The sequence below is a fragment of the Lycorma delicatula genome, chromosome 4 (genome assembly GCF_047948215.1).
Source record: "Lycorma delicatula isolate Av1 chromosome 4, ASM4794821v1, whole genome shotgun sequence".
In the NCBI taxonomy this organism is placed as follows: Eukaryota; Metazoa; Arthropoda; class Insecta; order Hemiptera; family Fulgoridae; genus Lycorma; species Lycorma delicatula.
The window spans coordinates 96,083,726-96,108,920 of NC_134458.1; the positions used below are offsets into that span (position 1 = coordinate 96,083,726).

The following is a 25,195-nucleotide window of genomic DNA, read 5'->3' on the forward strand; positions in this document are numbered from 1 at the left end:
CAGTGAATCGAAATGCATTAAGTTAAGAAATAATTCTATTTAGGTAAGATTATATTAATATAAAACAATAACAAAAAACAAATAATAAAATATTAATTATTCCACTGTTACATGGCTATGCAGATGTTTAATTATATACAAATATTTATTTTATTACTTTTACTACAAAATAAAAAAAAATTATTTAATTTTTAGTTGTCTTCCATTAAACCATTATTAATTAAAAAAAAGAAGTTACATACCTCAATGACACGTTATTATTATTAATTGGTTAAAGAAAATGTATCTATTATTTTTTTTAAATTATTGAGTAAATACCAAATGCAATCTGTCATTAAAAATCTACAACATATAAATAGGTATACTGATGATAAATACTGCATATAATTTGTGTAGCAAATCATTTATGATTCAAGAAGTACAATAAAAAAAAAAAATTATAACAAAATGACAATTATTATTATAAATAGTAAAAAATTGAAAAATTATTGCTCATTATGTTCAAAAAGTACTTAAATTCTTGTTCGATTCACTGTTTAGACAATCATATTTATTTAATTACAAACAAAAAATGTAATATATTTTAATTCATACAATTTACTCAGTAAATTAAAAATTACAATACAAATGATAAAAAATGTTAAACAGAGTAGTATGAAATATGCTACCACAGATATAAAAATCTGTACTAAGGTTTATTCCACAGTGCACAATTTAACAAATTTCAAATAGAAATTTTGCAAGATCTGTTAAAGTTACATACAAACTACATCAAAAAATAATAAATTGTACTTTAGTAAAAACTTAAATATTTATTTTGTTATTAAATAATGATTAAAAAACTTTTCTTATATAAAAGTTATTATTGTTACAACTATAAAGATGATTATACAGAATAAAGTTAATTTAACCTGTTTTTTCTTCAGTACTAGCATATAAATTTTGTTTAAAAAATATATTAAAAAAGGATATTTTCTTTTCTTATTAGTAGACATATTACTATGTTTTATTGTAACCAACAGTTACATAATAAAAAATAGACAATTAATTGTAATAATTTTAAAACAAACCTTTATGAAAAATTGTATCATAAACCAAATAGAAAAACCATACTGTTTTCCATCATTCTGGCAATTTAGCTTTTTTTTTTAAAAAAAAACTGATGTTTTCATTCCTAGATATAAAACAACATTTTTTCTCCAAATAATGAAATCATATAAATGAAATTCAAAACTATAGTAATGCGTAAAATTAGAATCATATTATATTTATGAAAGAAATGAAAAATATGATTTGAAAATATTGATAATAATTCTAAGGTTTGCTTATGTGTGGGAAAGAATTAAGTTGACACTGTGATAGTGCAAATGTAGCAATAAAATCTTCCTACAAAAGATTTATCCTACATTTACAAGCAATCCCTAATATTTCTACTATTACAGTGTATTAGTTGATTGAATGTCTTTAGGATAATCTCTTTTTTCATCAACTTTTTTATTTTGAATTACGAGTCTAAATTGATAAACAATTACATTTTTTAAATTATGTTTAATGGGGGCAGATACAACTTTTTTTTTAAAAGATCGACTATCACTGAAATACTCTCTGAAATTTGATGAAACAAAGATAAAAGCTACATTTTCAGATTTATGTTATTACATATTTGTATGGAATTGTTTTATTATAAAAATATATAACACATTTCTATTTAAACAATTCTTAATAAAATAAAACAGAAGATTACAAGATTACAGTGAAATTGTTATGGCTACAGACTTACATACATCTGATGAAAACAAGCACTGAATCGATCAGTATGTAGAAAATACAGAAACTGAATTAATCAGTTTGCAGAAACGTATATAAACATCAGTAATAATACAGTAGCATTCTGATAACTTAGAAAATAATCAAAAGCAACATTGTACACATATGATGCTTTTGACAATATAAATAAAGGTACATATTACTTTACTTACGAAAAAATTCAACTAATCTTTTTATTTTTTTGATATAAAATAAAGGTGTAAATCTTAAATTAGAGATGGCATAAAAGTCTTCCTCAAAAATTTCACTTTTTCTTATAAGTTTAAAAATTTCTTGGAGTTTGAAAGCTGAGAAATTTCTTGATCAGAACATCAGAGTGCAACAAACAAAACAAAATAATTTACGTTTTACAATTAAAAAAGTTTTAAATAATTAGAAATGTCTTTCAATTTTAATTTTTTTATTAGGAGATCTAAATGTTTACTTAAACTAGTTTTATATTTAAATCTGTAAGGGAATCTATTCTGAAACCACACAGTAGAATATTATTAGGTGAAACTGGAAGGAAACTTCCTTAGAATATTAATTATAAAATTCATAAAATGACCATATCTGACCTTGAAATAATACTGGCAAGTATTATAATCGTGTGGAAGTAATTTTATATATACATTTAAATTTTAATAGATAAGCCAAGTGGTACAGAATATTGAGATAAGACACATTTTACGTTAATTTTTCATTAAAGTACTTTCATGGGATCCCACATCCTCAGTCATAATTGCATAATTCCATTATGCAATAACGGGATTAATTCAGTCATGACTGAGGATGCAGAGTCCCGTGAAAATACTTTTATGAAAAATTAGGGTTAGATAGGTCTTATCTCAATATTCTGTATTGGTTTATTTAGTAGAATTTAAACATTATTTAACAATACAGAGGAATAATTTGAATCTTAAAAAAAATTAATTCCAGTAAATGTATATATAAATAATAATTTTTTGAAAATTCAAATAATTCATTAACATACTGACCACCATGTAATAAAATTTAATATTTTAGCAAATAAAAATGAATATAGCTTTTTGTTGTCACTATTGCCAACAAAGAACTGTTTATTATTAACAAAAGAAAATATTACATTTTAAATATTACATCATTCCAGTACTGGACAGCAGAATTTGCATATATACTTTCATAATAAATTTCAAAATTTTTAAAACTAAAAGCAATTTCATCAAATTATAAAATGAATGTTTTAATGCAGTTACAGAATTCAGTACCAACTAAAGATGCAGCAAAAATCAATTACTGAAAACTGAAAATTAATATGATAAGTTAATTTATCTAATTACTCTATATATATATATATTTTTTTTTTCTTAAAATCAATTCTTTTACGAATTACATTCTGTACAAAAGACAAATATATTTATTTTATTAGATCAACTAAAGTACAGAGATAAATAAAGTAGGATGACTTACCTTATTCCACTATATATGCAGGAGCGCTTTTATGATTTACTCGCACCATCAGCTGCATTATATATTCATCTCAAATTACATTGCAAACTTTGTAAAATATAACATTTATTTATTTTATCTAAAATTTGAAAACTTTAATGTTTTTATTTTAAACTTTTATTCAGTTAAATTAAAAATTAAAACAAAATTTAAAAATATGAAAAATTAATTAAAATTAAATTGTAAAAATTTTTACATATGGAAAAATATGACATCAAGGCATAAAATCAAATTAAAATTAAAAATCAAAAATTAAAATTAAAATCCAATAAAAATAATTTTAAGCAAAGCAGTTATGCATGTTGTCTATTTAACTGAACTTATTTTACTATACTGATTGAAATATATTAAATTATACTCACTATCAAAATAGATGGTGGTGCCATCTACTGGAGCTTTCAAAATACTAATAAATCTAATATGATTAACCTTCAGACAATATGAGGATGACAGTATTTTGAAAGCTGCATTAAATGGCACCACCATCTACTTTGATAGTGATTTAATATATTTCAATCAGTATAGTAAAATAAGTTCAGTTAAATAGAGAACATGCATAACTGCTTTGCTTAAAATTATTTTTATTTGATTTTTAATTTTAATTTGATTTTATTTTATTTTTGATTATAATTTGTTGTCATATTTTTACATATGCAAAAATTTGTACAATTTAATCTTTAATGTTAATTTTACTTTTAATTAATTTTTCATATTTTTAAATTTTGTTTTAATTTTTAATTTAATTGAATAAAATTTTTAAATAAAAAGATTAAAGGTTTAAATTTTAAATTAAATAAATAAATCCATGATATATTATTATATTTTATAAAGTTGGCAATGTAATTTGAGATGAATATATAAATATATAATGCAGCTAATGGTGCGAGTAAATCGTGAAAGCGCTCCTGCATATACAGTGGAATAAGGTAAGTCATCATACTTTATTTATTCTGTACTTTGGTTGATCTAATAAAATAAATAAATATATATATATATAAGGGTAAAAACACTTATATGGGAAGAAAAAGCAGGTTAATTTATTTTATGAGGTCTCTTTAATATTTTCATACAAAATGTAAAATGGAAATAACAAAAGCAATTTCTAGAGTAAGGCAATGAGTATCGCACAATTTTAACAATCTAGTTTCAGAAATTGATATTTATATACAAAAACATATTTTTTTAGATTATAATGATTTTCTATCAGATAGATTTGAATGTTTAAAAGAATTTGTTGCTATACGCTTAAATAATGTCTGTTATAAAAACAAGTAATAACTAAAAATTAATAAGTTTTCAGAACTTTAAATTACATATCAATCAATAATACAAAGAATGAAAAACTGGTTGAAAATTGCGTAAATGAATAATAATATGAGAAAATGACTAAAATAGAGGGATTAAATATTTGTATAAGCTGTACAATTCTTTTTTATCATTTGTTACTTGTCACTTCCAAAACTGATAATAATCAAAACAGCGACCAAAAGAAATTATCAAATACAATTCCAAATTGAATAAGAGGTAAGTCATATTTCTTACTTTACAAAGCCAAATAAAACTTACTGTGCCTCTTAGTGTTAATTTTTATTTAAATTGGAAATGCAAAATAAAACAAGTTTACATACAATTGTGGTACTGCTGATCTTGGAATTTTTAATTTTAGATATATTTATAATGAGTAAACTGATTTTATGTTGTCTGCATTATTACAAAGAGTTTTAACAACGTTGAAATTTTTAAAGAAACTCATTACAAATAATCATATAGTACTGATTATAGTACCACACTACTATTCACCTAATACCCAGGAATTTAAATTTGAAGCGTTGAACAATAAAGATAATTCTGTAACACCCTAAGTTTTCAATGACAATCAATCCAGTAGTGATTGAAATGAAAACACATTCTGTTTGTTTTGTTTGCCTATAATTTGCAACATTTAAAAAAAATTATTTTAATTGTATTGAATTTTATTCATACAAGTTTTTTTTAATTCTGATCAGAAATAACAATGTAAAATGAGTGTGCTTTTTGATAATTATTTAAAAATATATGTATGCAGATATTACTGTAACCTTAGCCTTTAACACTGAGTTACGGAAAATTAAAAATAACACATTTTAGTTCAAAAAATGCTACAAATGTAAACATATAAAACAAGTAGTCTTAGAACCAAAAAATGTAATCGGTAAAAATACCTGGGTTCAAACTACACACTGGAACTAACATTGAAATTTCCTAATTATTATAAATTAATTTGTTAAAATACAGATTACAAAATAAATTATTTCATAAAAAAATAAATTAATTAATTAAATAAAAAACAAATAACTAAAAATACTTGTTCACTAATGTTTTTATTACAAGCTTTCTGATTTTTAGGATTAATTCTTGTATACATTTGATTAGCACATGTAAAATTTTGCTGCTGAGTTCTTATGTAACCATTTTTCTATATGGTCCTCTAATACGATTTGCCCGCTTATGTAGAATGTTATTTTGATGTTTTATTTAATAATATTTTAATATTATTTGTTATCACAGATTTTTTTTACCAAAAATAATTTGATACTGCTTCACTACCTACTAGATTTTTCAAAAGATACAAATTTTAATTTAAATAATGGATCATATTTTTCAACTGCCATAAATAAAATATTAAATATGGTTTTAAAACCATAAAAATGAAATATGTTAATAAATAATAAAGACAATTAAAATTAAATAACAGCATCAGCTTACAAAGAGGATAGTATATATGAGTTTTATGAAATGTTATTTCAATTATTTTTTTTATTTAATGCTTTTAAATAGTGAATGTTTCTTTTTTAACTCTTACATTTTTCTGGTTTTTGAAACATAATCTATATAAATAAAAATGTAAATGTTTGTTCAAAATCTTAAATCTCCGAAAGTACTTCACCGATTGCTTTGAAATTTTGACACATTGCATTCGAATACCCACGTGTTTTTATATATCTAAGATGTCACACCTGTGACAGGTAAAAACATGCCTTTTTTGAAAAACAGCTCTATCTCTGTTGGGACGTAAAAGCAACATACACTATACTAAATAATTTATGATCCATTTCAATGTTTCCGATATGTGTGTCCGCTATAGACTAAAAAACTACTGGACCGATTTATGCGCAGGGAAAATGGGAGAAAGGGAAAAATGAAAAATGGTAAAGGGGAAAACAGAAAAAATAAAAATGGGGAAAAGGAAATTGAAAGGGGAAAGGAGAGAAAGAAAAGGTGAAAGAGAAATGGGGGAAGGAAAGGGAAAAGGAATATGGTAAAATGAAAATGGGAAAAGGGGAAAAGTAAAAGGGGAGAAAGGGTAAAAGGAAAAAGGGGAAAGGTTAAATTTTGTGAGGTTCTGTAATGTTCATTTTGTTAATTTTTAATCAAACTTTCAATTGTGTTCATTTAATCTACATATATATATACTCAAACCTAGCAATAGCAAAGCATTGCTGGGTCTGCTAGTACCAAATAAAAGTATACACACCTACTGTTTCATCGTTTGAGGCATTATGCGTTACAACATTTCTGATGAAAGCACTAACTGTGGTTGGCAAGATAACAATATATACAAAATGTTGAATTTAGTTAAAAGAGATAAATTAATACACGAAAAGAATACTCACAAGAGAGTAAAGAGGCCCCTGTTAACCATGAATGATTAGTTCTTTGAAAATGCATTTTAAAAGGGGGCTACAATTTAAAATTATTAAGGAAAAGATTTGATGTTTCTTAATATAATTAATAAAACGATCACTTTTGTGAACTTATACCGAATCACTGTATCAAAATAACTGCCATCCTGATAATATGCAAAGTTTAACATGGTACTAAGTAAGATGTAAAATTTACATACAATAGCTCCTTTAATTAGTGTGAGGGGAATTGACATTTGAGAAAAATGCTAACTGCCCATTAAGACTTAGTTAAACATGAATTTTGGGGGTTAGGTTCTGACACATATAAGGGATATATTTTATTAAAAAAGACTACAACAATCCTTTAAAAATGAACTCATCTTAAAATTCTTTAATAAAAATATTTTCTAAATAAAGATCAGAATGCAATTCTATATTTTAAATTATTATTTGCATCGATACAGTTATTTTTTGGCAAACACTTTTATATTTACAGAATGATAACTGAAATAGTTTTGTTTAAAAAAAACCGTGGATGAAATAATTTTTAAAACAGGAACATATTTTTTTGCAACTGTAATCTGTAGGAAATTATTTTTGCTGTTATAAATTATACGTTAAAAAAATAATAAACTAGTTGATAATTATAATCTGTACAGAAGTGAACCTTTCTTGATGCTCACAAGTAACATTTTTAAAATTTATTTTAAATTCTGTACTTTCTCCAAAACCATGAACCAAAACTTTAAACTTTAACCAAAACCATTAAAAAAAATCCACGCATATAAATGTGGTTATATATTGTTTTTTCTACAATCCATCTGAAGAATGTATTGCATAAAAAATTAACAAATTTGACTTAGTTCAATAAAAGGTCATGAGACAATAAGACAGACATAAAAACCAGGCTCAAAAAGTACTTTATGATAATAAAAAAAGAATTGCACATAAGTTATTACTAATAAAAACTTATTGCATATACCACAAAAAAATTAATATTAATATAGGGTCTACGACAATGAGCAATCAACCATAATAAAAATAACTTTATTACAATTACAATATAAAATAATTATAAATAAGTCTGATAATAATCATAAAAAAATAAATAAAAATAATGATCAATACACAGTATTCCCAGTTTAGTAAGATTCATTCTATATAGTTTGTCTAACATGATTTGCAAATTAATTTTGACTTCAAATTATTGCAGTTTAAACTGTATTATTAACATAATAATATCTACTGGTATTTTTTTATACTTTACTGCCTATTGTAAAGTTTTTTTTAGAATACTATATAATGATGGTATTACAAGCTAGTTTGAATGAAATTAAAGAAACTACAAGTGCAACATTTGATGAGAAAGTTTTTTTTTAAAAAGTATAAAACTACTTAACATAAATGTATATAATAATAAAAATGAAGTTATATTCAAAATATATAGAGAATAATTATGATATGTAACTGCAGATAGAAAATTAATATAATGTTGGTGAAATTATAACTCTTAACAGTAAAATTCTTTACATTCATCTGATGTAACATAAAATGATTGCTTTTTTAAGTTAATTGATACATTGATCTGAATATTTGGTATAAAATAATAATAATTAAATAATGAATATTAAAAAAAATCATAATTGTTAAACATATGTTCTTAATTCTTCGATTACAGTATATTATTGTGTATTTAAATGGAAATTTTGGTATTGTTTAGAATGGTATTTCATGGAATGAATCGATTTTCCCAACTACAATATGGATATAAATAAAATTTCTGAAAAACTTTACAACTTTTTGTAATAAAATATAAAATAATGATTACATTTTATCTCTGAAATTTTAAATAATTAGACTTTTAATTTATATATTCATACTCATATATTTATTTATTTCATTTTTGCTTAATTAGGTATAATGCATTATTACATATTACATATAATAAGTGCATAAACAATATGTCGCACATACTAAACGCACAAAAACTCAAACTAAAAAATAAAAATAATCTTTAAATTTTATGTTAATTATTTACTTTCAAATATGCTACTTTGCTGAAAATTGTTACTATAATGTTGAAGAAGCATATTTATATGTAATTTAAGACATTGATTTCTATATTAAGTAACTAATTTAACAACAAAATAAGCTCGACAAACCAAAAAGTTTTAACTATACTGAATAAACTATGACTTTAATTTAATGTTCTTTCCAGCTTTAAATACTGTACACAAATTTCTTGGTTAAATTATTATCAATTTAGAACTTTGATATCTTAAATACATATTATTTCATTGACAACAAATATTCATCATCATTATCATTGATATTTAAAAACAGAAAACAAAAAAAAAATAAATGTTAAGCTTAATTAATTTTGTAAAATGTTCAAATCTACCAACTGTGCTGTGGTGTATAAAATTCTATTGTGATGTTAGAAATAAATGTATACATGTTGAATGTAAAAAAAAGCTTATTTATACTGGCATTAGAAACCAGATGATTATTCTTTTTTATTGTTTCAAGCATTCTCTCAAAATAATATTCACCCTGATGTAGAAATAAATATGGTTCAGAATATCAAATGTTTAAATATATATATATATATATATTGTTGAATTCTATAAGAAAATGATGTTTTAATGTTGAAAATATGTACTATAAATGGATAAGAATAATAGTAACTTTAATAAGATATAATGGTAGACTACGTAAATCAGGTAGGTACACATTTTTGTGTTTAAATAATAAGTAAAAAATGTTTCAAATGTTAATTAAATAGTTATACTGTTTACTCATTAGAATAACTACTAATTGTTTTTATACACTGTGTATCAAAGTACATAATGCTCCTTGATAATATATAATAAATATATGCTCATAAAATACATATCATTTTAAATTAGCGTAAAAATATATATCTATATCCTATATATATTTAAATGTAATCTATACTATAATGTATCCATAAATAAATTTAAAAAAAATATATATATATATATATTTTCATAGACTATATATTAAAAAATTATATTTATATATATATATATATATATATATATATATATATATATATATATAATAAAATTACAAAAATATTTACAAATGTAAATTATCATTAGTATTATTTATAAAGCACAACTGTAGCCTTTTGACTTGATAATATATATATATATATATATTTTTTTTTTGTTTTTTTTACTTATTAACTGTAAAAAAGGAAAGATAACACTGGTTAATGCAAATATACATTTATATTTTTATGTGAAAATTTCTGTAAGTTGTAATGTGCCATACTTTTAAATAATATTAATAATTAAATGAACCTATTAAATGCCAGTTTAGAAAACTAATAGCTTTCAATTTTAATTATTTTCTAAGGCGTTACATGGTCATTCAGGTTGTTATTAATCTTTTTTAAATCAATATTTCAATTCTTAATCATCTCCTTCATTGGTCCTAGTAAAAGGTATTACTGTCAATCAGTTCAACAGGTTAAAAAAGTCACATTCATAACAGAATATTAACTAAGATTAAAAGGTTTTGTGTGGTGTATAATTTTTGTAGAAAGATGCCTGCAATAAAATAGAACCTAAATTACCTGAAATGTAAATTCCCAAATATCAAAGGAGAAAACTTAAAAAAAATTACTCTGTTTCATACAATTTTCAAAATTTGTATAACAATTTTCAAAATTAGAGTAAGACACTTTTTTATTAAGTTATTCTACTACTAGGTAGTATTTCTGGATAAAATAAAATATTTATTATTATCGTATCACATCGGTACACATTTATGATCTACAGAATAATACTGTTTATACTAGTTAGATAACAAATAACTATATAGATATTTAAGAATTAATCCATCTTTAAGTAATTAATTATTCAGTTAATGAATAAAACTGCCCATTAATAAATTCAACAAGTACCAAGATTAAAGACCATAACTAGGAATAAATAAAAATAATCTTGAGGGATTTTTCCTTTTTTACAGTGCAATTCAATTATATTACAGTTAGTGTTAATAATTTATAATTAAACTACGTAAAATATTGTTACTACAATTACTGATAGAATAATTATTACTTAGTTGTTTAACTATAATGTTTTATTTAAGCTATATTTAAACTAACAAACTGTTTTATAGAATACAAATGAATATATTTTAATTTAAGAATAATAAAATTGTTGCATTTGTTTGTGCTGTTTATTTAAAATATCTGTTAAATAATTCTTCATTTTCTTTTTTGTTACATATATATATACTCATAAGAAAGAAAATATTTAATTGTTAATAATTGTTAAAATATGTATTACGCAAATACGGTATAAGAATTTCACATTAAAAAATTATAAATATATATAATGAGTATATTTATAAATAAAAATATACTGACATACATAATTAAATTTGTACATTTCTACTGCAGTTTTATATATTGTTGAATTTTTGAAAAAAAAATTAAAGAAACAAAAAATAAATTACTTTTGTTTTTAAAATTATCACTTCAAATTCATCTCTACTTTATGTAAAACTTTTTAAACATATTACAATTAAAATTATCAATAAATTAAAATATTTTATAAAGCACTGTAATACAGGTTTACCTACAGTAATTATGATTATACATAACTATAATGTACAATATAATTAATTACTCTTTATATACTACAATATAGTGTAACACTGGCACCACCATAAATAAATCACTATCACAAATTATTATCAATTACTCCTGCTCGGCACAACCAGACTGACTACCGGTAGAACAAATCCACAACCAGATGCTCAGTTATTTAGGCTGTGTCGCACCGTGCCACAAAAAATTTTTTTTCTAGTCTTAGATCATGTAGTACAAACAATAAATACATTAAATTACCGCTACACTTCAGACAGCCTCTTTCTTTATTGTTATCATTAATTATTATTTAGCTATTAAGATAGTAATTTAGGTTAGCTGATATTAAGAGAATATATCATTGCTCTTATACATATATATAAATATATAAAATAAAACATATCCTCCGTCTATCCCAGAACTCAAAGTGATAGTTGAAATAAATTAGTGCTTTATTTGTAGCGCCTAATATTAATAATAATAAATAAATAAATAAAATATAATATAAATAACATATCTGAAACTCGTTTAAAGACTGAGTCAGAAAAGGACTATCTCAAAACAATATCAAAGTATGTGCATACACACATAATAAAAAAAATAAAATATATATTGTAAAGGTATATTAATACATATCACATTTATACATACCTAATTATTGTATTATGTAAAATTTATACCTAATTTAGTTATATTACAAATAAAAATACTTATACAATAAATTAAGAAATGAACTAACTTTATTAATTTAAATGAATAAGAATTGTAAATAATTGTTTATGAAATATGATTTCCATTTATCATAAATCGATCGAACAAATACATATCATAATATATTTATGTAAAATTTAATAATAATTATATCAAAGGCTGATGTCCGTTTCAGTTTCAGTTTCACTGCCGCCGCTGTTTTGATCAAATGGTTGAAAGAATGACAATGTAAAGTTGTTATTGTCCTTGTAATACCCCTGAAATAAAAATAAAAGAATGAATGTATTTAGTATGTACAAATAGTTTTGTTTAGAGATAGCCAAAGATCGGTTCAGTACTTGTCAATTAATATATTAAATATACTATATGCATTATTATAAATTATATCTTTATCGATCGTATAAATAATATAAAATAATAAATACATAGGTATGTATTATAAATATGCAAATAAATATTGTAATGTAGTTTTCAATACGTACACCAAAAAATTTATCTGTAAATAGTTGATAAATAAATATGAGTATTAAAACAAGTAACATGTGTGTATGCATGTGTATGTTCCTGTATCGATGTAAATAAATATGCACATGTGTATGTGGATGAATACATGTTTTTGGCACTTATTAAAAAAAACATTTTTAAATAATTAATAAAAAATTCATGTTAACGCTATATCTTCATATTACACAAATATATCTGTACATACGCTTAACTACTTATATTTAATACGCTTCTCCTACTCCCTTCTGTTAACAACACTATCAGAAAAGGTTAATTTTTTTCTTCTCATAGATAAATCTCTATCTTACCTTTACTGGGCTTACCCTGTTTCCCAGAAGGGTTAGGCAAAGTTAGGTGCATTCTTCAGACCGGTAAACAAATCAAATTGCCCCGATCGATGGTGAAGTATAATTGACATCCATAAATTAATTTTTGTTTTAAGTTTAATAATCGCTAAATTATCATTAAATCGAATCAAATTAAATTAATTTCTACAAAAATCACAATACTAATGCATTATAAATGTTTGTTCACAATTAAGAGCATAACATAAAAGTGCAAGAGGGATCACTAATAACAAAATTGTAATTATTGAATATGTTACTCGCAGAATTACAATGAATTCTTTTGGAATTATTCTAAGAAATCTCTATAATTAAAAACAGTTTTTTTTTTAAATGTTATGTGGTTTTTATAAAATCTGCTTAAATGTAGTCTGAAACTCACCATTTTAACCTCAGCCGACTTAGAAAAAAATTTAATCCAGAATAAGTACTAGAAATCAATGATTATTAGGATCAGACAGTCTTTCTTCTCAAACAAATAAATATTCTTAGAAAAAAAAAACTGCATTGCGGTTTGATATTTCTATTAATTTCCCTACAGACTACCTAACAGTATGCCGTTTCTTGCTATGCTGATTAAGAACAGATATAATAATATTGTTGTTATACTCTTTGACAGAAAAGCACGGATAAAACGTCTAAAAGAATAGAATCTAGAAATCATAGCAGCAAGGTACACATCCTCACCTTCTAATGTCACTGTGGCTATTTTTTTTTATTGAGGATATTTAAACGATTTTTTTACACTGTGAAGCATAACAATCGATAGTACATTAAATAAAATACATTTCTAGAATTATCTTTTTTAATAATAAATCCTTTTTTCAAATACAAAAAACCTCTCTACACACACACACACACACACACATGTGTATGAAGAATGATCGAGTGAGAGAATGGAAGAGGTGAATGATAGGTTTTAAAGTTAAAGTTAAAATAAAAAAGTTCTTTCTTCCACTTAACTTTCTTAAGGGAAATAAATACATATCATTTATAGACTATTATAGTAAAATAAAAGATGAAAAATCTATGAAAAACCCATATAATAAGGTGCATTAGAGATGGTTAAGAAAATAATGTTCCATAAGAAAAAAATAAATAAATAAAAATAACACGCACTCACACACACACATGCATACACACACACACACACACACACACACACTCTATACCTACAAATTAAACATAAAGCTTAGCAAGCTGATAATGTTTACAGAGAATGTCTGGTGGTTCCTGCTTCCACACCAATGACTCACAGCTTATCTAATATCTTTAATAAATAAACAAACTGTGATTATTGTTCAACTAAATAATAAAATATGTATGCGTTATGTACGTATAAAGTAATGTATATACAAATAGAAAGCGGATGTGTTGTTATAATTATTAACAATCAAATATAAAAATGTTTTAAGTTATAAAAAAAAAAAAAAAAAAAAAAAAGTTAAAATGTTATAATTATGTTTTATGTATACTACAAATTGCCAGTAACAAAGAACAGAAATAGCAGTAATATAATAATAACAATAGTAATAATAATGAATTGTTTTATGAAATCAATATTAGTTACAAAAGTCACATTATTTAATAGTTATAATCTTTGGAAACAATAATAAGTTTAAAATAGAAAAAATTCTTTTAGAATTTCATTAGAAATAAAATTCAACTATGTAGAAGCCAGAAATGTGTAATTATAATTATTAAAAACTGTAACAATGTGTAACTGCAACTGTAGTAATGTGGTTTCTCTATGGAAAATCTGTAAACTGTGTCCATTATAACTTGATAGTTGCACAACAGATTGAATGTCTCAAGGAATAGAGTAATAAGGTATACTTAACAATATAACAGTTGATTTGAAAGATATAATAATAAATACCATTAAAGAATACTTCTAATATATCAATTTGTTTTTAACAAAAACAAAATAAAAAGTAAGCAATTAAATATAAAATATAAGTCATTATGCATTATTGTTATTATTATTATTATTATTACTACACTATAAACACAAGTATTTTTAGTATAATCAGCTGCTTGTGTACTGGCAACATATTGAATAAATTTAATGAAATATATGTATGAACAAATGTACATATATTTTAATATAATTACACCTTCTAGTAGCTATAATTAAAAATAAGCTACAACTATCTGAATCATCTGTGGTGGAGTTCTTTTTGTACTCTATGTATATCCAAATGTAAAATAAACCAAGTAAATAAACGGAACTAACTAGAACAATTATATAAACTTTTTATTTATCTCTTCCTTTATTAAAGTAAAAAGTAAAAGAAAAATATACATTCAAAATAGTTAAGTAAAACTGAGACTTTCATAACAACAGAGAAATATAACAAGGTCACTGTAATAAAATTCATCACTTAGTGTACTTAATGTAGTTCCAGTATCTGCATTTTAAGATTTACAACACCTTTAATGACTGTCTGCACAATTAGTACTCTTGTTTGTTACATAGAATATTTACCATAATTGCAATTTTAATACACTTAGTGTAGACCAGTCCTGCATTTTTCACACCAAGTACCAATTTTATATTATATATAAATCTATCTTTTGTTGATGAATGGGATGTGTTAATTATTTGTGTAACTGTGCAAAAGATAATAAATATAATACTAGGTGTTAATTTTATATAAGAAACAACTATAATTATAAAAAGTAAAAAGAAAAAATTACAGCAAAATTGAAATTGAAATAAATAAACATAAAACACTATATAAGTCAAACAATAAACAAAGGATTATTCTATTAATGAGAGTCTGACAAATTAAAAACAATAAATGATATAGACGCAAGAGAAATATGAAATCAAAACGTTTCATACCATAAATAAGAAGATAATTTTATCTGCCTACTAAACAAATATTTGACAGAATCATCAGAAAATTTTAACTAATTTCTCTATTGACAGCTGTAAGTAATGAAAGTAACGCAATGAAAAAAGTAATTTGTTAACAGGTAAGAGTTATTTATTTAATACACCTGAGAAGATTTTTGACTTTTCTAACTTCTGCTTCCCTTTGTATTCTATTATATATTGGTTATCGGAAGGGGATTTTGGAGGTTCAAATTTAACAATAAATTTTGGTTTATTGTACAGCCACCAGTCTGGAAACTTATTCTCCAAGACCCCTTTAGGGAGACCAAGATGCTCTGACTTTTAGGACTGGTATCATCAGCATAGAAGAACCAGTAGTTGTATCCACACCTACAGATCTGATGAGAAAGAAGGTACCAAGCATAAAGAAAAAGGGCGAGTTGTGAAAAAGGACCACCTTCCTGTAAGGATATTTTGGGTTGGATTACTATTTTGATCAAGACCCATTTTCTGATGTGTGTGTGTGTGTGTGTGTACACATGAGTGCTAATATATATATATATATATATATATATATATATACTTGACAGGTAAACAGTCGTAACTCCAGTTTTTATTGAAATTGAGATAACGGCATACACAACAATTTCATGAAGTGTATATTTCTGTGTAGTAAATAATGGTATCTCCGAACCTGTATAAATAAAACATCAGAGCTGTATGAAAAAGTTGTAAATCCAATATGTTGACAGGTAAAGAACAGTAGATCCTTGTTATGACATTACGAGGGTAAATTAAATATTAACAGTAATTTTTTTTAATAAATTTATTGATAATTAATGAACACAATTCAACCTTCATCATTTTTCTATGCAGTCTCCTGCACGATCTTCACACTTTTGCCAATGATTTGGAAACTTGAATATTCCTTGTTCATAAAAAGTTTGAGGACGAGTTGAAAACCAATTGTGTAAGCACTCCTTGATATCTTCATTGTTTTCGAATCGTTCCCCTCCAAGTGATTCTTTCAAGGATGCAAACAAAAAATAGTCAAGGGGGACAAATCTGGACTTGTAGGGACTTGATTGGTTGAGGGTTTCCCAATGCAATTTTTCCAATTTATACCTTGTCAAAATCACAGTGTGTGGCCTGGAGTTGTCATGGAGAAGGATGACATCTCTTATGAGCATACCCTGTCTTTTGTTTCGGTAGGCGGCTTTTTTTGACTGTAGTAGCTGGAAATAGTAAGCTGCATTCACCATTCACTGATTGTGGAGAAAATCAATGAGTAAAACTCCTCTTGAGTCAAGAAAAATCATTGCATAAACTTTTCCGGCTTACAGATGGGTTTTGGTCTTCACCAGGTAGCCCTCATCCTTCCTTCACTACAACTTATTTGCCATTTTTGACTCCAGAGTATAATGATGGACCCATGTCTCATCACATGTAATGATGCACCTCAAAAAATCATCCCCTTCTTGCTGAAATTGATTCAGAAGTCTCTCATAGATCTCTAATCTGACCTGTTTTTGATTTTTGGTCAACAACCTTGGAACCCACTGAGCACTAATTTATGTAAAGCCAAGATGATCAGTGATAATGGATTAAGCACTTCCATAGCTGATACCCACTTCTAACATGATTTCTTCAAAAGTGAACTGGCGATCATCTTTGATAAGGTGTTGAACAGCACGGATGTTGTTAGACTTGACCTTGGGTGTCAATCATGACTTTCGTTTTCTACACATTCTCACCCACCATTGCTGGCCCTTGTATACACTCAGTTCTGGGCCAGTGTAGCATCCCCAAACTGTACCTGTAAATGAGTTAAAATTTCTGCAGGTTTAAACACCTTCATTAGTAAAATACTTTATTATTGTATATTGTACAACAGATGACAGAACCTCTTGTTCACCCATGGCTGTACTGATGACAGAACAGAGCAGAGGAGCTAACCAAACTGGTTCCCCTTCTCTAACACACTGAACATTAACCTCCCACTCCACCATCCTGCTCCAAATTGCTTGCTGCGTAGAATAGCAAAATTATCATTTAGATTTAATTCTCCCTCGTACAATCATGTACACCAGATGTGATAAGCATGATAAACAGTTATATCTTCCTCCTTGATTATGTTTGCAGCTGAAAGTATAACAGGTCTTTGTTGTTTAGTATGTGATTTTATCTCCTATTCTTTATTTTAGTGATCTTTTGTTTTCAAAATGAATAATTTACTAAAAAACTAAAAATATCATTAATTTCAGAACTGCTACAATGTTTAATCTTGCTAATGAAATGTTAAAAAATAAACCTACTTTGAAGGTAGGTGTAGGAAGTTAACAATTTTTGTAAATATTATTTAATTTTTTTTATATTTATATCAGTGTTATTTTTATCTATCATATTACTTTTAATTGAGAATAAATTATTGTTTATATTCATGTATTTTGTCAATTATATAATACTCTACAGAGATTAATCAAAATTGAAATTTTAGTGTTTCATTGGAGTTATGATTGTTTACCACATGATATTTTGTTTTCTTAATTTCAGATTTGCCTACTCAAAATAATGAAAACAAAAGTGTTTATTATGATAATGATGATTTAAATTATAAAACCATTAAAAACTGTGAAGATTATATAAATCGTAATTGTAATGTAGATGAAAATTAACATAATACTGTTAACGAAATAATATTATGTGATAATGAAAATTTAGATGATGAACAAATACTGGAAGACTACATAAATAAAGGTTAGCAAAATTATTTTCTTTAATTTTGATGCATGCTTAAAACCACTTCTCTTATCAACTTATAAACAAACAGTATTATTTTTATGACCACTAAATCAGAATCTAGTGTATTATTTCAGTATTCTACCAGATAACAACAATAAGTTTTATATCTTATGTAACTAACTTGTGAATAGTTAGTGAAAAAGTTTTAACGCTTTACCTTCCAATTATGAAATCAAGTATTGACATTGGGTCTCCAATTTTTTGATCAGGATCTTCATCACTATTATTATTAAACTCATTTTCAGTATCAGAACTAGTTAAAAAACTACTCAAACAACTGGTAGATGACATGCCGACTCACATAATACATAACTTCACATCGAGAACGTAATTAAGCGTAAAATGATCTATTTTTGATTCTATTGAATATCAATATTATGTGGGTTTTACAATCTTACAAACCGACGTCAGCTCAATTTTGAATCTTTATGCATAGCAACAGCTAGTTTAAAAATGTCAATCCATACTTGACAAAAGAGTGCTATGTGTAAATTTCACTGTCAAGTTATACTCGACAAAGAAGCAGTACCAGTAAATTATAATGTCAAACTGTGTTCAACAAAAGAGGGTAAAGGGTTAAAAAATGTTCTGTTTCTTCAGACTTGTCAAGAGAATTAGAAGAAAATTATATTAATCTTAGCACTATCAGTTTACCATTAGATAAGTATAATGAAAGTGAGTGATAAAATGGAAAACTGTAACAAAAATCTAGAAAAATCACATATACAAGAGATAGCTATTAAAAATTATAAAACACAACTGCTGCCAAAAAATAAAAACATTACTCATAAACATTGTTCTTTATGTTCTGGTTTGGTTCCATCATGATTTTGTATTACACTAGCAAATACCCCATTTGAATTTTGAAAGTCGGAAGATCAGTTGCAAAGATATAACAACATTTCTGAATAACCATGATCTCCTAGATCGAGAGTGTACCTGATGCATGCAAAAGTTAGACTTCAATCTACTAATAAATACTACGTTTGAATTTTGAAAATCGGATGATTGTTTGCAGAGATAATATAAGGGCACCCCACTGCACTTCCCAAAACAGCACCCAGGGACACCCTGTTTGTTACCAGTTGGTGATGTTTGGTTTAGCCTCGCACAAGCTGCTTGCATTACCTTACCACTAGTCCCACATGCAGTCCTCCACAGGAAGCCCATTATTATTAAACAGAAATCTTTATTAAACAGGAATTTTTAATTTATTAAATTTTATTTAAATAAATGTAAATTTAATTCTATTATTTTTTTAATATTATTCATTTCACCGATTCAAGTCAATCAGTTCAAACCCAACTCACACAGTGACAGAGGCTCACAGTTCACAGTTCATTAATTCAATTCATTAAATTTGTGCTTCAACCAGAAAATCTCCACTACAACTTTTATATATATATATATATATATATATATATATAGCCTATCACCCTCCCAGTAATGTAAGTATTCCAACACAGAGTGATACATCTAAATTGGCTCAGCGGTTGAGCTGCTATGGTGGCAAACAGATATACATAGAAACATACACCCAAAATACATTATACTCTTTTTTGGACAGTCGTGTAATAAAAGAAAGGGATTATTAGCTAATATTTAGCAATAACATTGTGGCACAGAGCGGACCAATAATAGTGCACCAAGCGACTATACACTGATTCCTCCACGACTCTCTCTTGCACTAGAAGCAGTCTGTTGTTAACTAATTTACAGATTATTTAATTTAATTTCTAAGAACAGATTATTTTTATCTATATTTTATGTTTGTATTTTTTCTTATTTATTATTATTATTTATTAATTTTATTAATAAAAGAAAGGGATTATTAATTAATATTTAGCAGTAAAAAAAGGATTCTTTATTTAGCAGGAAAAATTAATTAGAGTGCATCTAGCTGACACATCACATGTCCGCTCTGCATCAATAGCAGCAGCTGGACTGGCAACTAACACAACCTTACACAAGCCAACTCCTTATTATCAATATAGCTAGCATTAAACATTATATTTCTATTAGAACTATTAAATTCTATATCAACTCAGTCCTTGAGCCTATTATAAAAATATAAAAACACCAAAATGTTCAGAAAAATATTCTCTACACAGTAATATTTCTTTTCTTAAAATATTTCTGTAAAATTACTTAATATTCTCACAAACATGAGGATACAAATGGGTTGAGGATCAAGGGGGTAGAGCACCCTGGCTAGACGGCTGGATGAGTGAAGCTTGCCCTGACCAGCTAGTAATACATAAGATGAAGCAACACCAACAAATAAGAGCAAGAATAAAGAACATGATGATTACATGATCAAACATATTGCCGTCAAAAAATCATAAGACTTTCCTTAAATGTTTTTAAACAATAAATAACAACAGTAATAATTATTATAAAATAAATTAACGAATTTTACTAACATAATTAATTCATTCAATATTGTAGCAGATTTTAAAACACAACTATCCTTCATTACAAATAAATCAATACTGAAAATATTATTGATTATTGATTTAGAGTCATATGTATGATATTTTGTGGCCTTTTAGTTACAATGAAATATACATATACACATATTTATATAGCCTACAACACTCCCTGTATCATAAGGATTCCAATGCGGGGTCATAGATCTAAATCAGTTCAGCCATTGAGCTACTACGGTGGAACAAACATACATATACCCTAAAAACATTACACTCCTTTTTGGGCAGTTGTGTAATTAATGATGAGACAGAAAATTCCACTGACAATAAAGAATTAAGTGATGTGGAAGAACACCAATGATGACCCTAATTATGCATACAGAAAAAAAAATCTGTGCTTCAACCGGCAAATCTTCACTACTACATATATATATTCCAGTGTATGTTATTCAGTTAGTATATATTTTCTGTTTCATGATATGGAAGAAAGTGATACTGACAGCCAAGTGCAAGACATTGAAAGTGCAGATAAATTCAAATCCAGAAAAAACTAGATGACCAGAAAACTAGAAGGTATCAAAACAAATGAAATAGACTATTCCAGAAAAAGAACATATTTCAAAATCAGGCAAGTGAATTAAGGCAAAACTTCAAAAATATGCAATACAAAAATAGGATAATCTACTTGACATAATATTTTTTACAACTATTGGAATGAAATGAATACTTAGAATTTAAAACATCATCACTAGGGGTTTCTCATGTAACTCAAACCCCTAGTGTGAGTCACAGACCCAAACAAAGGTGGAACTCGTGAAGTTCAGAGGAAATGGAGTATTAAATATAATTTTGATCTAAATGATAAAAATATATATGTCTGTAAGAAATTTCTTTTAAATACTTTAGAAATCTCTGAAACTGTTGTTACTAATGTTCTGAAAAATCAGTTAGCTGGACAGTTTGTTTATACTTTCTTTCTTTTTCCTGTTTAGCCTCCGGTAACTACCGTTTAGATAATTCTTCAGAGGATGAATGAGGATGATATGTATGAGTGTAGATGAAGTGAAGTTTTGTACATTCTCAGTTCGACCATTCCTGAGATGTGTGGTTAATTGAAACCCAACCACCAAAGAACACCGGTATCCACGATCTAGTATTCAAATCCATGTAAAAATAACTGGCTTTAATAGGACTTGAACACCGTAACTCTCGACTTCCAAATCAGCTGATTTGGGAAGACGCGTTAAACACTAGACCAACCCGGTGGGTAAGTTTGTTTACACTGATCAACAAGGTCGACACATGGCTCTGAATAAACTTCCAGAAGATATAAGAAATAGGATACTGTCTCATATAAGATTATTTTCCACAAATGAGAGCCATTAGAGATGAGGTAACCGCACTAAAAATTATTTAAGGCCTGATTTAAATAAAGAAATAATGAATAAATTATACAATTAAAATATGACTCACAGGATGTCTCTCTCTCCCAATGAAACTGGAAGATTATATGGGTGTACTATAATATTTTTGATACTGAATTTAATCTACGAGAAGTTATGCTTAGAGAAATTCTAAGTTTTATTGTGATTTTTTAAGTGTTTCAGAGACGTTGTGCAATAAAAAGGACTAAAACTGTGAACAAAATTAAATTAGCTCTTGCACCATGACAATACACTTGCTTATTACTACTCAAAACAATGCAATTTTTGAGAAAATGATGCAATAGTTGCACCACACCCTCCATACAGCTTTTCTGACTCATACCTCCCTGTGACTTTGCCTCATTTCCCAAAATAAGATTGAAACTGAACAGTCACCTGCTATGAGAGCATAAAAGATAACCAAGCACAATTGCATGTAGCACTGGATGACTTTCAAGAAAAACAACTTCACAGTGACTATAAAGTATTGAAGAGGTATGGAATCACTACATAACTTCCCACGCAGACTGTTTCAAATGGAATCACAGACATTTTTAAATGAGGTAAGATTAAACACAATATATATATATATATATATATATACAGTAGATTCTGGACAATCAGACCACTTTAAGACCGGGGCTAAATAGCCCTATTAAACTATATTAATGAAACATAAGGAGCTATGCATAAATACAATATAGAAGTGTATTCTAATTATTAAATTCGAATTAGTGATTTGTTATTCTGAATTTTATTTCTAATACTAAGATTACATGAACAATATTATAAATTACAACAAAATGAAAATTTAGATACTCTACTGCAAAATACATTGTCTAATAAAAAACAATATATTATTTACCATCCTTTTACACTAAATAGCTACTCATAAAAACAGGCCTATTACATTTAAAAACAACTACTGTTCTGGTGCAATGCATTACTGAATAGTTTTTGTAATCTTACATAATTAAAAAAACAAAAACAAAATAAATAAAACAAATCGATAGATAAACAAAACAGAGGTACAAAATACAACAACAATTGCTATTTATGATCAGTAAAATAAAATAAAAAATTTAATGTTTCTTACTCGTTTAAACTTTTTGAAAAAATTCTTTTACTTTGCTTTGTAGTCTCCCTTTTAATACTTGGCATTCTTCAAATTTCGCATGGACTTGTAGTTCTTCTAGCGGGCTTCCTTCACTGCCTTCTTGTATAAAACACCACTGAAGTCCGTCACTGAATTTTTTGCATCTTGTGTAGATATGCGTTTAACATCAGGTTCATCTTAATCTTCTTAAATTTCATTCAGTTGTTAAGTACCAGCAATGTTTTTTAATTATTTTTCATCACTGATTTCATTCTCATCATAGCATTGTATTTTTCCATCTATATCTGAAAACTCTTCAAAATTTTGAACCTGGTGCTGCAAAAAAACATAATCATTGTCATCAGCATCGATTGTTTCAGTATCATCATTGACATTGACTTTTAAACCACTTTTGGCAAAGCAATTTCTGATAGTGCTACTTTTCACTTCATCCCAACTATCGGCTACAAACTGAATTGCCTGCAACAAATTTACACGTTCACTAACATGTTTAGCCGTAGCCGAGGAAGTCAATGTATTTCCTTCAGTTTCTTGTAAAATGTAACTTATTAGTTTACTTCAGTAAATAAATTATGAATTTTTTATTATTTCCATGTCAAGCAGTTGAATTAAACTTGTATTCAGTGGCAGAAACTCAATTTGAATGTTTTGTAAGTCTACATTAGGATGGGTAGCAGCGCAGTTATCAATAAACAGGCAAATCTTTCTTGATTTTTTCTGTAATGTGTTGTCCCAAGCACTCAGCCAATCACGAAAAATTAGACTCATCATCCAGGCTTTTTTATTAAAATAGTGCACAGGTAAACTCTTCACTCAACCCACTTAAAACATCGTGGTTTACCTGCTTTATAAATAACAAGAAGTTTTAATTTGTCACCGCCAGATATATTGGTGCAACAAAGCACAGTAATTCAATCAATTGGTTTTCTTTGAGCCAGATAATGCAATGTGTTTGTAACAGAGACCCATCTGGCATAGCACGATAAAACAGGCCAGTTTCGTCTGCATTATAGATGTCATTGGGTGGATATTTCTTCATTATTTCAGGAAGTTTATAACTCTTTCATGATTCGGCATTGTCAGTATTGGCGCGCCTTTTCAATGCAAGCTTTTATAAATTTTATTTCACATCTCCATTTCCAACATGACAACCACAGTCTCTTGCTTTGAAATCAGTGTCCCAATTTTTTTTGCAAGCTCTTCTGCTTTTTGTTTTAGCATTGAACTTACTCCTCGACTAGTAACAGTAGAAAACCAATCATTTAAAGCTTTCTCAACGAGTGGGTCCTTTCCTTCATGTTTTCTTTTTTGAGAAGATTCTTCTTCTTCATGTTTGTTAGACCATTCACTACGAAGAGTTCCTTCTTGCTATAAAATCCGAGCTATTGTAGTTTTTGATGCTCCCATTAATTCTGCAAGTTTTCGCTAACCAGTGTTTG

The 25,195-nt window shown here is 26.4% G+C and overlaps 1 protein-coding gene across 3 annotated transcripts in view; it reads right to left on the minus strand.

The window, feature by feature from the left end:
• Positions 1-10,104: 10,104 nt before the first annotated feature.
• Apoltp (Apolipoprotein lipid transfer particle) overlaps positions 10,105-25,195 on the minus strand; it is a 262,249-nt gene continuing 247,158 nt past the window's right edge. For all 3 annotated transcript variants that reach the window (XM_075363702.1, XM_075363703.1, XM_075363701.1), the window contains one exon: positions 10,105-12,551. In XM_075363702.1, the coding sequence (XP_075219817.1) occupies positions 12,447-12,551 (105 nt within the window). In that variant the 3' untranslated portion in view covers positions 10,105-12,446. The remainder of the gene's footprint in view (positions 12,552-25,195) is intronic.